At 42.8% G+C, this 17,191-nt stretch overlaps 1 protein-coding gene across 1 annotated transcript in view; it reads left to right on the forward strand.

The window, feature by feature from the left end:
- The window catches only part of LOC110570949 (leucine-rich repeat flightless-interacting protein 2), a 149,171-nt gene that overhangs the window by 88,457 nt on the left and 43,523 nt on the right, over positions 1-17,191 (forward strand). Inside the window, exons 3-8 of the mRNA XM_044913631.1 lie at positions 2,853-2,870; positions 6,082-6,129; positions 7,408-7,452; positions 7,994-8,044; positions 10,618-10,656; positions 14,582-14,641. Of these exons, the coding sequence (XP_044769566.1) occupies positions 2,853-2,870; positions 6,082-6,129; positions 7,408-7,452; positions 7,994-8,044; positions 10,618-10,656; positions 14,582-14,641 (261 nt within the window). The remainder of the gene's footprint in view (positions 1-2,852; positions 2,871-6,081; positions 6,130-7,407; positions 7,453-7,993; positions 8,045-10,617; positions 10,657-14,581; positions 14,642-17,191) is intronic.

Here is a 17,191-nt window from a genome sequence, read left to right on the forward strand (position 1 = left end):
TCCCTGGGTGATCTCACCCTCCTCCCTGGGTGATCTCACCCTCCTCCTTGTGTGATCCCACAGACAATTTACCTGTGCTCACCCTGCTCCCTGTGTAATCTCACCCTCCTCCCTGGGTGATCCCACAGACTGGCAGTGAGTTAGCGAAGGCGCCTCTACAGTTCCTTCTCTGCTGACCTCAGACTCTTATTTGGGGTCAGTCACATGCCTGATGACCAGCTCCCGTGGCGTGATTTATTAGTGTGCACAGTGACAATCTGTATGTGTCAGGGAGTCAGCAGAGAAACTAACCCTGGTCCACACAGCCTGTTGGGACACTGAGTGAAGGAGTGGCCTGTGGGATAAGGCAGAACACAAGGAGAGCCAGGTCAAGGAAGGGGTGAAGCGTGGAGGGAGCCCCCCATACCCTGCCCCAGTCTGTCCTGCAGTTTATACTGATCTGGTTGGCTCCACAGCAGCACTGAACCATCCAAATGATGATTGTACTAGCAGGAATTCAAGGTCTTTGAAATATGAAAGCATAAGCTATTTAAAGTTTATCTGTTGCTTCAAAAAAAAGGGGGGGATTTGAAAGATTTAAATTAAAATAGATGTATATTTTATTGCTAGTCGAAGAGAGCTGAGGTGGGGCAGAGGGGAACCGTGGGGACATCCTAGGGCCCCTGGTCCGGGGCAGCACTACACCTGGGTGCTGTCACCTACAGTCTGTGGGGCGCTCTGCCCGAGTTTTACTTACAGGTGAGGAAAGTGGACAGTTATCCCCACAGCTAAGAAGATGGGCAAGCCATGATTCACATGTAGGCCTGACAGCTGCAAAGTGTGGTCTTCCTAGTATGCTCTCTACCTCTAACTACAAATATGTAATTAACAAGAAAAACCCAGGGCAGACTCTATGGGATTCTGGTTGTCTGGGAGCTGGCTGGCACCCACAGCAGAGGGGAAAAGAGAAGATGCACATAATCCCGGTCATTTTACAAGTAGAAGCATACCCCAGGAAACCAGTTTTTTCATTGGTGTGGACCTGGAAGCACAGTATCATAAACACAGAATAGGCAGCTTTGTTAGCAAGAACACAGAAGCTGTAGCTGTTCATCTAGCTCTTTCTTGATGTGAGCCAAGTCCGGAGGGGGGCACTGTACCTGTGTGCGGGCACGTGCACACGTGAGCATTTGTGTGTACCTCTGGAGGGGGAAGCGAGACAAGCTAGCAGGGTCTAAGGATTTAGGAAGGTGTACAGACACTTCTCTCAGCCCGCCCTTTGCATATCACATCTCTGGGCCTGGCTTTTATTAGAACTAGCTAACGCAATTTGAGGTTATACAATCTGATAGCCCCGTGCATTGGCATTTTAAGTTGTTGATTAAGTGGAAATGAATATGCTTTGGAAGGCCAGTGTTTAACTAGTAGTGTTGATATCTTGGTGTGAAAAAATTGAGAAACACCATCTCTGTTTTCATCTGGTGGCAAGCCATCCACCTCTACACAGGTGTTTCTGAGCAGGGGCGAGGCTTTCCTGGAGAGGGAGCTCAGATCCGGGGGCAGTGGACAGAACCTTGAATCCTTGGCGGAGGAGGGGCGACTGTCCTTGGGGGCCAGGAAGCAGGAAGCCGGTGACGAAGGTTGGGGGTTTTGGAGGTGGGTTGTGGTTGGGGCCACACTAGTGCCTGGGATACCCCACGTCGGGCATGGAGACTACACAGAGAGGTGAGGTGAGCAAGCAGATACCATGCTGGAGTGTAGATCTGACCTCGAGGCCCACAGACCCTGAGGACACGGGGCCTGTGAGCTGGCTGTGGATTTACCCGGACCACCCAGGCCCGCCCAGCCCTCCCATGGCGGCCCCTAGCGCTCTCCATCGTGGTTCTTCTCTGTGCAGATTGAGACCCAACTATGACCTACGTTTGCTGTGCTGTGGGGCTGTTTAAAAGGATTATGAGCTCCTTTTGAATGGATTCATTAGGGAAGAAGAATATGTAGATACTCTTTGGGACCTCCAAGTGAACCTTTTACTTCACATGAGGACCTCCACTAACAGAAACGAAATGGTAATAGATGACCAGCCAATATGATGAACAGGATGCATCTCTTTCATGGCTATTGACTTGATAAACATTTTCATGGAGAGTACTATGTGTCATATGGTCATAACGTTGAATATGCTCACCCATGTAAGACTAGAAATGCCAAGCGTTGACAGTGCCTTTAATAAAGCCTGACTCAGCAAATGTTTTGTTCTATGAATGAGTCTGAAATCTCAGTCTTACCTAGTGATTACTATACAATTAGGAGAAACATCTGAAGCAAATGAGTATGTCCGTGTGCGATAATCCGCTTTTTAAAAAACATATTTCAATTCTATTCTAGTGATCGCTTTTTCTTTACCTGTCATTTTCCTGGCATTGTTTGTACCTGCATGAATCAGAACAAGAAAGCCTCTTCCTTCCCTATTTGTGAACTTGACCGGTTGACTTTCCAATTCTGTTTCTTTACTTTCTAGTTGAACTTTTATCACTGTGCAAAGAAATTTCGAATTGAAGATGAAGTGCTTTTAATGGGTTACATGGACCTGTGCACTGGAATCATACCAGGATTCTTGCAGGGACCCCATGCGTGTGCGCCCAGGTTTCACCATTGTATCTAAAATAAAATGTAAAATGAGTTAGGAAATTAATAATTCTTTCAATGAGACTTCAAACATTTTTCGTGTTCTACTAGTATTCAGTGTTGGGTTTTTTTCCAGTATGGCTTTTCTTCACATTTCCAGGGACTTAGAGAACCTATCTTTCTGATGTAACTACTTCTGTAATTAGATTTCGTATTTCTTTTCCTGTTTCTTTTGCCCTTCTCTGTAGATCTATCAGGTCCAAAAGGTAGGCTCTTTGTTCTTTGTTTTCTAATTTGCATGCACTCGTTGTTTTTTTTTTTCCTTGCCAAGGGCCTGGTCACCTTTCAGAAATAATGCCTTTCATTGAAAATACGTAGAATTTTTTACTGCTTTGTTTACAAATTGGTTTGATCAAGAATGCTGAAGTCATCTTTACTTTCACCCCAGAAAAAAGCAACCATCAGACGCGCCTCTGTCGACAGAATGTTTTCCTCATCTCTGCTTTTCTCAAGGAATTAGAAAATTGTTTCTTTGGGGAAAAACAAACAAATTCTAAGATAAGATAAAATCACACTTCAGAATTGGGGAAACCTTTGAAGTCAGATATTTAGAGAGAAAGATTATTCTTCCATATGATTTTATTAGAAAAATTTTAAAATCTCAGTGCAGATTGTGACACATTGAGAGATTATTATATACTGATTTAAAAATCTGATTAAAAAAGAAAATGACACAACAGTAAAATCCAATAGCTTAAAATAAACATGCCCTCTATCCCTAAACATTCATGGTGGTAACATGCATGTCTATTTCCTAGGCACTTAGAAGCAGCTGAGATTTAGAGAGAAATACACTAGCAGGCCAGGCACACAAATTAAGGTCAGAAACAACTAGATCAGTGGTTTGTGATTCGGAGACAATGATGGAGGGAGTGGTTGGTTCCCTGAGAATTTATAGAGTATGTCTACAGTGATTCTTTCCCAAACCTGAATGTAGTTTGTTACTTCTGACATCTATCATAGTTGCTTTTTATAAATCTGTTTATAAAGAAGAACTGTATTTTTTTTTTCTTTTAGAGCAACTAAGAAAATCAAAATAAGATGACCGTTTCAGAGGTTAGAATAAGCAGGTCCTTTTAAATACACGGTCAGTAAATTTAAAATTCAGGCCGTGGATTCCTTCACTGGCTACAATACTGGATTGCTTTTGCTTCCTGTCCCCCACCCCCAGTCCGCATAACTACTGTCTAGAAGAGTGTGGAGAAATCAGATAAATGGGTGCCAGAATCTATTTGTACTTTATTAGTTTTTGTAGGGTCTGGTATTGGAATGCATGTTGAAGCTAGATCCAAACATACTTACAGAGTGGCGGGAAGAATTTAACAAGAGGCAAAGCTGGCAAGGCTGGGGAACCCTCCCTGTAACAAACTGTCCAAAACCTAGGAAAGAGACCGGCCTAGTAATTAACACTTTGGCTCATTCCTTTCTGGTTCCAAAGCACTATTATTTTTCTGTTTAGTAACTCACCAGGGATACAATGTTAGACCTTCCTCAGAATGTTAACTGGTATACAAAGTAACTCTAGAACGGAGCTCAGGAAGTCCACAGTAGAAAAGCAGATACACATTTTTATAACAAAGATGTGCCAAGGGAAGGGAAGGCATTCCTTATCATTAAGATTTGAGAAAAGAAAGAGGAGGCAGTAAACGTCTCTCTCGGTCCACTTGGCTGTTCTGTGTGATGGTTTCTCTTCTACTGAACCAAAGCTATTTCTGAAAGTCAAGCACCTTTTGTGTTTTAAGTCTGGTTCTTGCTTCCTCTGCATGACTCACTGGCTAATCATAGTCGTTTACATTTGAAACATTGTATGCTTTCCGCACTTGGCTGTGCTAGCCTGCTCACTAACATCAGAACTTCCAGTTAATTGCACTTTCTGCTGGGGGCGGGGAGGTGCTCTCCCTCCCTGAAATGACGGGGAACCGTAGCTACAGGCATAGCAGGGATGTGTAAGGTCACCATGAGCTAGATGGAAGATTTTGAATGCTGGTTCTTATTTTTATCACAAAAAGAGCAAGAGATGGTGTGCAGTATTTGATGTAAGTATAGAATTGGCAAAAAAGGGAAATATGAAAATAGAAGAACAGATCATACAGACTTCTGTTGGAATTGAAATATTTTTTGTGCCTTTATATAGGCCCCCTTTAAAAAAAAAACAAAAAACTGTCTTCTTTCTATCTTTGTAATCAAGCCATGAGCTGAAGAGGGCTGATGGTGTCACATTTTACAGGTGAGAAACCTGGAATTTGGCTATGAGAGCAGGGCCAACATTAGCTGAATGCAAAATGGCTTTAAGCTGTTGCATTTCACTTCACTCGAAGTTAGGAGAGTGACTTACAGAAAAACTAGGCGCATGTAGTTTTGATATATTACATTTCTGTATTGGTTGAAATTTGAAAGCATGGTTAAATTCTCCCTTGTTTTTTTCTCTTCCACTTTCCTACTTAGTGCCCTCTCTAAGAGAAAGGGGCAAGACTGTCGGGGAGCCATTATATTTAAAATCTGGCCACCCTTCAAAATAAACTGAAACTAAGCCAAACATAGCAGCATCTTTTGGCAATTAGAAAACAATTTCAAAACGTGTCTTGGACTTCTAGCATCTAATATTTTTTCTGATTATGAAGTTTTAATGTATAAAGAGGAAAACCACATCTATATTAGATGATACGGAGGTTTGGTTGGTTATTCCTTGCTTTTTCTATTGGAATTGTGGGAAAAGTGAGGAGAAATGCAAAACCCCATTATTGGAGACTAGACTTGGGCTCCCGCCTATCTTGGGAATGACTATATTAGTAAGGGCAGTAGCCTTTCTGAATCTGCTTTTCTAATTTTAACTTGGACCACCGGGGCTGAGACAAGCAAGGTAAAAACATGGAGGCAGTCGCTAAAGAAAAGGTCAAATATAACCTGCTACCATAAATTTTTTTTTTCTGTTCCAAGCCCCTTCTTAGCCACTCAGTCATGGTTTCCATCAGTGACATGCCATGAAGACATCCAAAGAACATAAATTATCATGGGCCTAAGTTTAGTGTAGATATCAGATAGCTGGAGCAAGGGCACTAGAGACCTAGGGGTCATCACGCACTCTGTCCCTGTCCCCTGGGCTTTCTCACTGCTGTAGCAGCTCGAGTACCTTGGTTCTGCAGTCTTGAACAGCCTCATACAGGGGTTGCACCGGCAAGTTTCAGCTCCGCTCCGCAGTGCTCCGCTCCACCCTGGCCCCGTGGGCTTGCCTGGGAGGCGGTGGGATGAGGAGGTCTCTCTGTGTGGGCTCCCCTGAATGTGGTATTTACTGCTGTGCCTCGGCATGCTCCCTTCCCCGTGTGGCTTGGGCAACAGTCTGGAAATGCATGTCAGAACAGTTTCTTACATGGTTACTGTTTCACGTCTTGCCTAATTTTCTTTCCCTTCTGTCTATAGAAATATTATGGGCTGGATACAAAATGGGGTGACATCGAGCAGTGGATGGTAGGCCTTGAATACAATTTTAAGAAACTGAAATGGTTTGTAATTTGATTCTTAGGAAGTTTAATTATATTGATAGATTCCTACTGTACCATAATTTAATACTGAGAGATTTTCTTCCAGGGACTTCTGCATCTGGCCGGATTGTTTATATCTGTATGAAGCTGGGTTAGAACTGGTCCTGGCTGGCGTTTTTGTCTGGTCTGGTCAGTAGCTGCTGACTCCTGGAGTCTCCAGGCTAGCAGCTTGTGGCCTCCAGTGCCACCCCGCCCTGTCTCCTCAGGCCAAGGGCTCTCCATTAGCACACTCAGGAGGAGATGGTACCCCAGGCATGAGGCTCCAGAAGGGGGAGCATTCCCTTGCTGTCCACTGGCCCCAAGAGAACGTGGACCCACTCCTCTCCTTAATTTGTCCACATGAGTTCCTCCCTCCTCTTCCTGTCCTTGACACTTACTGAATGGCCTCATGAACATCATCACATACTTTTAGCAACTGAGAACCTGGCCAGTGTGGAAATGTCATATTCGATGTCTCTTATGCATAAATAATCCAAGGAAATGTAAAAACTGCCTCCTAATATCTTAGACACCTGTGTAGAACGGGAAAGAGAATAGTTCCTGAAATATGAACAGTATACACTTCCTCTATTGAAAGAAATGATTAACTTCAGCCTTCAGAATGTGTAAACCATTGTTTTAAGCTTCTATGGCGGATGTATTTTTATCAAATCTTAAGACCCAGTTAAAAGATGCCTCATTGTTTTCTATACCACTGAGAAAGAAAAAAACGCTGCTAATTTTAATGTGAATGACTTTGATGGTAAGATATACCCCCACTTCAGAGATATCCAAATATGAAAAACTGTGTGCATCTCAGAATGCACAAAATATAGTAGATTGGGTGACATCCTTATTGGAGCTTTTATGGAAATGATTTATCTTCTGATTCCCAAAGGAAAGAGAATAAGGTTCTGAATGTAGGTGGAAAGGTAGGCTGGTTAAAATGGACCACGTTGTAGGGATTAGGAACAAACAAAGGCCCATCTTTTCCCCCAACATACTTTCAAAGCCAAAATGAAATATGCCAACTGCTTGTGTGCTTACATGCTCCCCAAAGAAAACATTCTTCCTCAGTGGTTTAATTGAAGCCTTTTTAATGGCATCAAAGAAAATATTTATTTGACATTTGTATCAGAAATACTGTATTGTGTCACAACCAGACTAAGGCTTCTATTTTGTCTGTATCTGACCTTTAATACCGTTTCTTCCATTGCTTTGGTAGGAAGACAGTGAGCGCTATTCGCGTAGATCCAGAAGAAACACATCGGTTAGTACTGTGTTCGCTTTGATTGAAGTCTAATTTATAGTTGTAGTAGCTGAAATACATGAATGAGATATGTCTTAGCGATGCTTATGAAAGAAACTACTATTGATACTATTATCTGAACAAAGATTGTGGACTCGACTTCTAGCATTTTGACCTAAATTTGTGAGGGGAGAATGGGAAATTTCTGAGTATTAATATATATTCATGACAGTTTTAATGCTCTTTCGCTATCTAGTACCCACAAATAATTTGCAGAGTGATATGCATTGAGGCTCTGTGTTTGTAGATTACCCCCAAAGTAAATAACACCACTTCAGTGAAATTAACTTAAAGTGGTAACATCCTAAAAACAGCCCTCTGTAAACAGAGGTGCACACATAAGGCCCATTTGGGGAAGACTAGGCTCAGGTCCACTGAGGTTTCCAGAGGCGCCTGATCTGCCCCCCTGCTGTGGTGTCAGATCGGCTGCATCTCTCTGAAAGCTGGACATGGGTTTCTTTATATTATGCTTCATGGTTGTTTTCATCCTTTCTTTTACTAGGCTTCTGATGAAGATGAGCGCATGTCAGTGGGTAGTCGTGGAAGTCTGAGGGTCAGTAACCAGAATGATTTGGTTTGCATGGTTTACGGTTGGCCATCTTTGTGCTGTATCCCTGTGTTCAGATTTCCTATTCATTACCCCAGAGTCTAACGGAGAAGCGGCTCATTTGAAATCTAATCAAAGGTGGGGCGTTTCCTTGTGTTGCAGAGAGATTATTGATAAGCACAGCGCCCTCTGTTGTGTATCTCTCCCAGGAGTGGACATCATAATGTTTGTATATTTCTCCACATCACGGCACTGCCACGCCTTGATTAAGTTGTCTTGGCGATGCTGCTGTGATGAAGGGGGCTATTGGCGTACGTGCTCCCAGTCAGATTTACATCTCAGGTAAAGTAACTGTTCTTCAGTGCTATTTCTGCGTAGCTCCTTGAAAGCTGCTGTAGGCTGCCTGGTGGGAAATTGGCACAGGCTGGATCCATGAGCCCCAGGACTGCTCACCCTCAGGAGTCTTACCTTTGGTCAGCTGTGATGAAATCTCTTCATCACTGACAGCTTGATGGTTGATAAAGACAAATACGTATTTTTCCTTAAATATTCCCCAAATCTCCATAATGAGACTTGAAAACATTGCATGCCTTGGGAAGTGAAGTAGAGAAACTGTGTTTTGCTTCGCTCTTTAAGTCAGTACATTACTCTGAGCTTGTCAGTTTTATTTATGACCAGGTCACAATTGCTGTCACTGCTGGTAGGAAGTAGGTCTCAGTGCAGCCATCCGTTTCGCTCAAGAACTGTATAGAGCAGAAGGCTTGTTTTTGATCACCATGACAATTAAATTAGACAAATCTAGACTTCCTATATGCACCGTGAATGTGCGTTTCATCTGGCTGTTCACAACAGTAAGTGTAAAGGTACCACATTGTCATTCTGTCGAGCAATCGTTGTCATGGTCCTAGCAGTGCCCAAAGCAGATCATAGTGATTTTGCCAGAAAGTAACAGTTCAGATGTGAAGTCAGTTGAAGAGCTTCCTTGCTCTCTGAAACTTTCCCCTTAGCCATACAGTTATAACTTCCTCAAAGATCTTGTCTCTGACAAGAGTCAAGCTAGAGGAAGTAACATTTAACCAAAGCATTATAAATGCAAAACTCAGTTTGCAGAATCTGTGGCAGAGACACAGAAATGACAGATGTTGAGCAGGTGCAGGAGAAGGCTGAGTCCTTGAAACCAAGAGAAGATACTTGTTTCAGGAGGAGGGGAGGTGTCAAGGGAGCATAGGACTAAGGGCCAACCACTGGTCTTAGCGTCATGGAGGACGTCGGTGACCTTGACAAGGAAACTTTTGGTGGAAATGGTGAGAACAAAATCTGATTAATGCAGGCTCAAGAGAGAACAGCAGAGAAATTGGACACAGAATCCAAATCTATCACAGTATCCATTTTCAGATCTGTGATCCTCCTGAAATTGTATTCAAGATTTTGTGTGTACTTGGATTTTTCTGGGAAAAGAATTTGTCCCTTTCCTAAGATATCTCAGAAAGATTCCTGACCCTAAAGAGTTTAAACTATTAAAATCATTGTTTATAGCATTCATATCATTTTCAATGATTTTACCCAGGCATGAGTTAAATTTCTTTGCTAGTCACCATTCTCTGCCAAGATTTCCAGCATATTTGTTTTAAGGTATAAAATTTTATAGAAGAAGCCCACAATCTGGACATTAAATAAGAGAGGAGCAGAAAGTGGAAAATCAACAGTGGACAGGATTTTTGTGTTTAGCCAGGTGGTTTCCTACACTATTCTTTCCCATGATATACTTGGTCTAAAGAAACAATGCTTTAAAAAAAATCACAGACCTTGAGAACTTGGATCCTGGAGGTAAGAGTAAGACCTCATAACTTTGACAGGTTCAGGACAAGCACAGAACAGTGAGGAGGTGATAGCATCAGTCCCCAAGCCCTCAGGGGCCTGGGAGCTCTGGCCTCCTTTCGTTGGTGGGCCAGCTGCCCTGCAGAGAGGAACCTCCTTTCACCCGCCCCCTGTGCAGGGTCAGTGTGTTCTGCTTTGATATATGTTAATATTCTGAAATCTTTAGCTTGTAAAGTTCAAAGGTCATATCTTTTATTTCTTGACATTCTCAAAATACAGGCCTTCTCCATTCAACTGGCAGTGATAGTAAACCCTTAAAAATGGGGGGAAATTTTACTTTCCTGGTGTTTGCATGGGCATTCTTCTCAGTAAACCTAGATTTTAGATATCATAAGATTTTAATTTTTCTTATTTAAAAATTGATAGTGATGTATGTGTTCACATTTTGCCTAACATGAATAGAATGTATCTTATAGAGGAGGAACTAAGATTGCTCAAACTGCTTCAGATTTCATGAATTATAGTAACATTTGCCATGCAAATTTTATTTAATGTTACTGGATTTTATGATGGCTGTCATTCTAATGTGATTCCTTTTGTAAATACACGTGAGGTCCTGGAAGTCATGTAAAAATGTAATTTTGTCACGATTTCAAGATTACCTGGGTTTTGCTTTATGTTTTCTGATGTTTGGGTTCGCTTTGTAATGGATTTTGGCAACTGTTTTCTGTTCTTTTCCTCTTCCACCCTCGTGCTGACAGTCGCAGCCTGACTTGGAGTATGGGGGTCCTTACGCCTGGGTGAGATGGTCAGATAGATGTTGAGGCATGATCCTAATAGTGCTGTGTGATGGGGAATAATCTATGGTGTTTCCACTAATCTCATGGGTGTGTTTGTCCAAAAAGCCAAGTCTGTCTTTGTCTAGAAAGACACACATGCTGTCCACCAGACGCCCTGGGGGGGTGCCGCAGGCCGGAGGGCAGGTGTACCTACCAGAGTGAGCGTTCTTCTTGAAGAGCCCCTTGGGTGTGTCTCTGATCCTCAGGGTCAGGCTCCATGCTTGAATACACTCACTCACCGCACGGTTTTCGAGCACCAGCTGTCTGTCACACGCTGTGCTAACAGCTGTGGGTACCAAGACGGGACTAGAGTGTCTTGCTTTCATGGAACTCAAATCAAATCAAGAATTCCCAAAACTTCTACATTTCCTTTCAAAGATTAAAGTCAAAGTCATTTTCTCTAATGAAAAATCCATTATTTTTTAATCTGCATCCATTCAAATTAAATGTGCAATCTGGCTCTTTTGCCAAAAAGTGCTGTTTTACAAAGACCTCGGTTCTGGTACCAAAAACGAAATCTTTAGATTTCAATTTGGAACTTCCCTTCTTACATCTATCTGTACCTTTTGCTCAGAAAAACCTGTGCATCTGAAAACCTGTACATTTAAATGACACCAAAAAGGAGAGAAATCGAATCTCACCAGAAATGAGCAATAAAGTGCCTCTGCACTGAAGTGATATAGCAGATTACGCACTGCTTCATGTCTTAGGACTTTTTCTGAAAGCATTTTGTGCTTCATTCATTCCACTGCCTTTGAAAATTATTTAGCAACTTTTTGTTAAAATGTAGTTTTTACCTTGAAGACGGTAATGAATAGTGCCATATTTCTGCACCGCACGCTCGCCCCCCCGAGCCTCCTGGAAGGGCTGCAGTTCACCGCTTTAGACAGGAGCTGCTGGCCACGGAGGAGCCAGGCATTCCATCCCGGTCTTGGCCTCAGCCACTGGCGAGCAATAGATCCCCCGTGGAGAACGCGAGGCACAGAGGCACGTAACTAGATTCAGGAAGTGCTCTTCACAGAATCTCCCACGGCACTTCACAGTGACTCCGTTCTAGCAGCTCTTCTGTTCTCTAAGTCTAAGTAAATGTCTGCACAGTGTATTTCCAGATTTTTAGCCTTCTTATTTTAAACTGACAGTAAACTGTACTTAAGGGCCAGCCCTGGTGGAATGAATGAGTACATTGTTAGCAATACTCAGAAATACATTCCGGATTTTGTTTTTCTTTTCCATTTTCATTCTGTTTTCGAACTAAGTTGAGTGCATCAAATATTGCACTTCAAAGGTTTGATTTGGCCTTTCTTATTTTGCTTCCCGTCTTTCCTACCCTTGGATGTGATCTTTTGACAGTATAAAAATGATCTAACATCATTAATCGAACAAGATAGCGGTTGATGTTTGCTTGCATGGTCAGTGTGAAGGGCGCTGGTGCTTTGATAGCAACAGCAGGGTGGTTGGAGGCATTCTGACTAATCACAGGGTACTACTGGAATCACTGGCTTTGATAAGGCTTTCATTCTTGTATGTTACTTACACTCTTTTAGAAAATACTAGTTTGTGAATGTCTTCTGTATTTCGTTCTCTCTGAGAGCAGCGCTCCGCAGTGTTACTGTGTGTAAGATTGACATCCCCCGGCCCCAGCTTTAGGTGTTCTGACTGCCCAGGTCAGGGGCACATGAGGTCACCATGATGCACATGGTCTGCACAGTAAGGGGTGTTGAAAAAAGTCTCCGCAGCAAAGAAAATTGACCATCCGTGAGACCTGACTTCAGATGAAGTTGATACACCATCTGTGGACTTTTTATTCTAATGTGTTAATTTTCAACTCTCCTTATCCTGTTATGCTATGTATAAAAACAGCTCCACCCACCCAAATCCAACACATAAAAAACTATCCAAGAGGAAAACGGTGGTGTCCTTTAAGAGGTCAAAGTCCTTTTCACTATAGGGATGTCAATGAGCTTCTATGGATTTGAGAATTCATGCTAGGAATATATTCCCAATGACAGAATTGCATTACAATAGAAAGTGTGGATGTCCACAGAGCCTGTGAAGGGAGTTTTTCCTGCATGGCCACAGAAGGCTGGAAGAGAAACGGTGACAGATGAGGGGTGCACTTGCTCTCCTGTCCTTCGCCCTGCTATGCTCTGCGCTGCAGGCGGCATAGAAAGTGAGATGACCAGAAGGAACGGTTTATCTAGAGCAGCGTGTAGTCCATAAAGCAACCGTGGAAAGCCAGGGGGCTTATATATGTGGTATGTTTTACTTCCTCGCTGATTAGAAAAGTCAAAGTCATCTACAATTGGTTGATGTTAGCTTTTATTATTATATTAAATTTTTTCCAGGAACAAGTTTCTAAACAGCCACCAAAAGAATAAGACTATGGTCTGAAGTCTACAAGTCCCTGACACACATTTCCATCTCAGATAGTCTTGTCGGTCAAGAGAGAGGAAAGGGAAGTAGATTGAGTAAAATTCCTGCCTATCTCCAAGGATTTTTTACTATCAAATTTATTTCAGAGATGTCTTAACGTTACTCATCAGAGTTTTCAAATTTAAAGTTGAGGGATTTCTACACACTCTCCTGTTTGATTTAGAAACTTCAAATTGACTTGTTTTTGAGTTGTAACCAAATAGGTAGTTTGATCATCAAGATTTCATGAATCTGGACTTATGATCTGTCTAGAAATTAATTTATTTATTCTTCATTAGTGTCGTAGCTGCAACACACATGCTAACCAGTCTCCCGTTGCCCGACCCTGTGAACAAGGACACGCTCCTGTTCCCCGTGGGGGCTGGGGACCTGCCAGCACACGGTTCAGGAGGGCACTGCTCCAGGCACTTGGGATACTCATTTTAAGCAGAATTAGCCCTCAGCGGCCTTGTCAAGTACATATTTCTGTGCACATTTCCACAGCTGAGGAAGTAGAGGTGCCAGCAGATTAAGCAAGCCTGTTTGATCATGTCATGTGACAGAGCACTGATTGGGAATTTGGACTCCCTTCCCTTACCCCCTGGCACCTCCTTCCAGTTGTACCAGTTGTGTGGACTGCTTTCCGTTTTCTATCTCGAGAGCAGGTTATGTCTCTGACACTTGGCAGCTCTTGTCTTCGATCAGCAGAAACGTCCTTATGGATGAATGAGACCAATTCTAGAAAGGCCGGGCTTTGGCTGCGGGCATGTGGGTATAGAGGTAGGAAGAGCAGGGCTCATTCTCTCTTCTGGAGGACACATTAGGAACTCATGAAATGCGCCTCAGATTTCATTTTGAAAAGTAACTCAGGAAGACTGGATGAATGAGGAGCTCCTACAGAGGATCCTACAGAGGATACACACCCACAATAAACATTTTTTCCATGATGAACCTTTGCACTGAATTACAGATTGAACAGAAGCTATTTCCGAGCCTTCTGGATGCAACTTCATAATGGGCCATAATTTTCAAGGACCTACTGTGAACCAAGAACCGAAACCTGATTGACGCAGGCTGGGTAGTGACCCTGCTTCCTGGCGCTCAGGCTGCTGCAAAGCTAGGACTTCTGTGGCATCGTCACAAACCTGGAGACAGGAAAACTGCCGACAAAAGCAGCTGCGCCCATGCCCATGTGCTGCACCCCACAGAAGCCCTAGAGAGACCTGTAGTTACGAGTAACACTGCCTGGGCTGATCGGATGAGCCCGACTGTCCGATTTCTCCCGAGTCATAATAGAGCGATCAGAGGCCTGGAGGCATCTAGGGGCATGCTGAGATTTGTGTTATCCTGGGCTCGCCGTTCCTCTGCTCCACTGAGAAAGCTCAGTTTACACCCAGCTAATTCTTCCTTGCTGATTGGTGCCTGCGTCTTCGTTTGTATACTGATGTTAGTTTTCTTTTCTTCATTGAAACAGACAAATGGTTATGATGGCGACTTACATGGATCACAGTCCCTGAATAGAAGATCTGGCAGGGTTAGTATAGTAAATTTACAAGACACAAAATGCAAACAGGTTGCTGCAAAGCTTAAAAAAAAAGTCGCTAAATTTAGCTTCTTTGCTTTTTTCTTTGTTATAGTGGGTCTCTCCCCGCTCCCCAGCCCCAGCCTATAAATGAATGAAAACTAATTTTTCAACTGGTAAACATTCTTTGAATGTTAGCCTTCTAACATTCAAAGTGTTACTGTAAGAGATCGATATTAAAAAGAATCTCTTAAGTTTAAAAATGTGTTGAATTAAATACTTGCTCTTTCATTATTGTGCTGCCCTAGGTGTATGTGCATAATGTCTATATTAAGTATATTCAGCTTTCAAGTATACTTATATTCAACATTCTCACCCTCTGTGCCCATCTCTCATTTGTCATTTTATTTTTTTAAGATTTATTTGATAGAGAGCACAAGCAGGGGGAGTGGCATGCAGAGAGAGAGGTAGAAGCAGGCTTCCTGCTGAGCGGGACCTGAGCTGAAGGCAGACACTTAACCGACTGAGCCACCCAGGCGCCCCTCATTTGTCATTTTAAAAACATGTATTTTAGAGTCCATGTGTCCCTGAATACTGGCCCAGTGCAGGTTCAGGAGGCAGCGAGCAGGGTAGTGCCCTGTGGTGGGAGAAAGGAGAAAGGGACCAACGGCAAGAGAGTCCGAGAGAAGTGGGGAGGGCTTTGGATTTAGCAGGGAGGTCTTCTTAGGGGAATTCACAAGTGAAACTGCATACATTCTAATTAAGTTTCATGACTTGCAGATCTGCTATACGTGAAATTAACTAAAATCTTCCTATTCCTATGTTTGCTTTATTTTTTTCCTTATAGTAAATTTTACTAGTTGTGCAAATAGTATTTCTTTTCATTTATCTTAATCATATTAAGATATATATACACTTGAATTATATTTTCAGGTTTCAGAGGGGTAACCCAGTCCCATCTAACTTTCTGAAACTGGCTGATGAGGTTTTTCACCTCTCGTCCTATTACGGATGGCATACACGTCCATTTTATCTAAACTTTTCTCGTTCCAAACTAAAAAAAATCCTCCCGGTTTAAAGGCTGCGTCTTCCTATTTATGTTTTTATACGGACGGCCTTTGGATTATGTTTTTCGGGAAGGCAGTAGTCCAGGGACAGAAGCAAGCAGCACGCCATTCTGTGCTCGTGGGGCGTGGACAGTTGCGTTTCCTGCTCAGCCTTCCTGCAGACTGTTCCACACCAGCTTTATAGGACAGGAGCCCCAGTACTCTCTCCCGGCCCTGGACTGCTTGTCGGGGTATGTTGACTAATGGGCAACTTTTCACCAGAATCGATCATAAGGAACCCTCGTTTAGAGCTGGAAGTTACTATAGAAGTTCTGTAATCCACTTTCTACCCACTGGTACCATTCTTCTCTAGAATATCCCAGCTGGGTGGCTGCCAGCACGTCAGGGACAATAGAGATATCACCAAGCTCTGTGTCATACGTACACCTGTGTATCTTCATCTTTGATTTTTACGCTCAAACAGCAAAAGTGTTTTCTGTGGTTTGGTTTAAGATCTAAGCAATGCCTCTAGATGTCAGATGCAAAAGAACTTGATTATAAAATTGTTCACCACAAAGTAAAATTACATATAAAATGGATTTAATAAACCATCAGGAAATATACCGATTGAAGAACCAAAGAGCCTCCCCTTGCAGACTCTGATCTTGATAAAGTAGATACCAGGTCACTCTGAAGATGGCTGCAGGCCACTGCGTTCTGGGGGCGACTCTCTCAGGCTGCAGCCCCCCTCCCCCCGCCACCCAATTTTGGGAGAGCTGCAGCCCTCACGTGCTGGGCTGAGGAAAGATTGAAAATCTTGCCACAGACATAATCTTAGTTCCCTAAGAGAGTGTGTAATAAGGAAAGTCCACATTGGGAGGTGATAGACGCCTCATCATGAGATTTAGTAAGTAATTACAAATAATACTAGAGATGAAAAATTGTGAGAACCAGTAAGAGTTAAACCATAGGACATCGCGGAGACACAGACACTGAAATGTAAACTGTAGCCTAGAACTTCTAGTTGGTAAGCATTTCTGCCGTAGCAGTGTCTTGATTCTTACACTACGTTGGTATTCCTGAAGTACTAATACTGGTTTGGTCATTTTATATTTGCCTTTTGACCGGGACAGGCGGTGCTTTGGGGACAGTAAGAAAGTGCTCACCACTTACCATGTCTTCTTTGGTTCTCAGAATTCCAGCTACAGCGGTGAGGGCAGATTCTCTACTTTGTCATCATCCAGAGAGGAGACGTTGGTTGGTTCTCATTTAAATCTTTCACACCCTCTCTTCAGAAACCACAGGTTTTGGAGCATGCCATCTTGTGTGTGAACTCAGCTCTCTTTTCATTTTTAACACCTATTTTATGAATTTTCATTTGGGTGGATGTTAAAGTCCATTTTTGAGCAGTAACTAACATGATACATTTAATTCAGGCTTACCCCCCCCCCCCCGCCCATCGTGCACTTGAATCATATTTGCATTCAGTTGGACACAAGGAAAGAAAGGATTCATG

This window comes from Neomonachus schauinslandi, chromosome 3, assembly GCF_002201575.2.
Source record: "Neomonachus schauinslandi chromosome 3, ASM220157v2, whole genome shotgun sequence".
In the NCBI taxonomy this organism is placed as follows: Eukaryota; Metazoa; Chordata; class Mammalia; order Carnivora; family Phocidae; genus Neomonachus; species Neomonachus schauinslandi.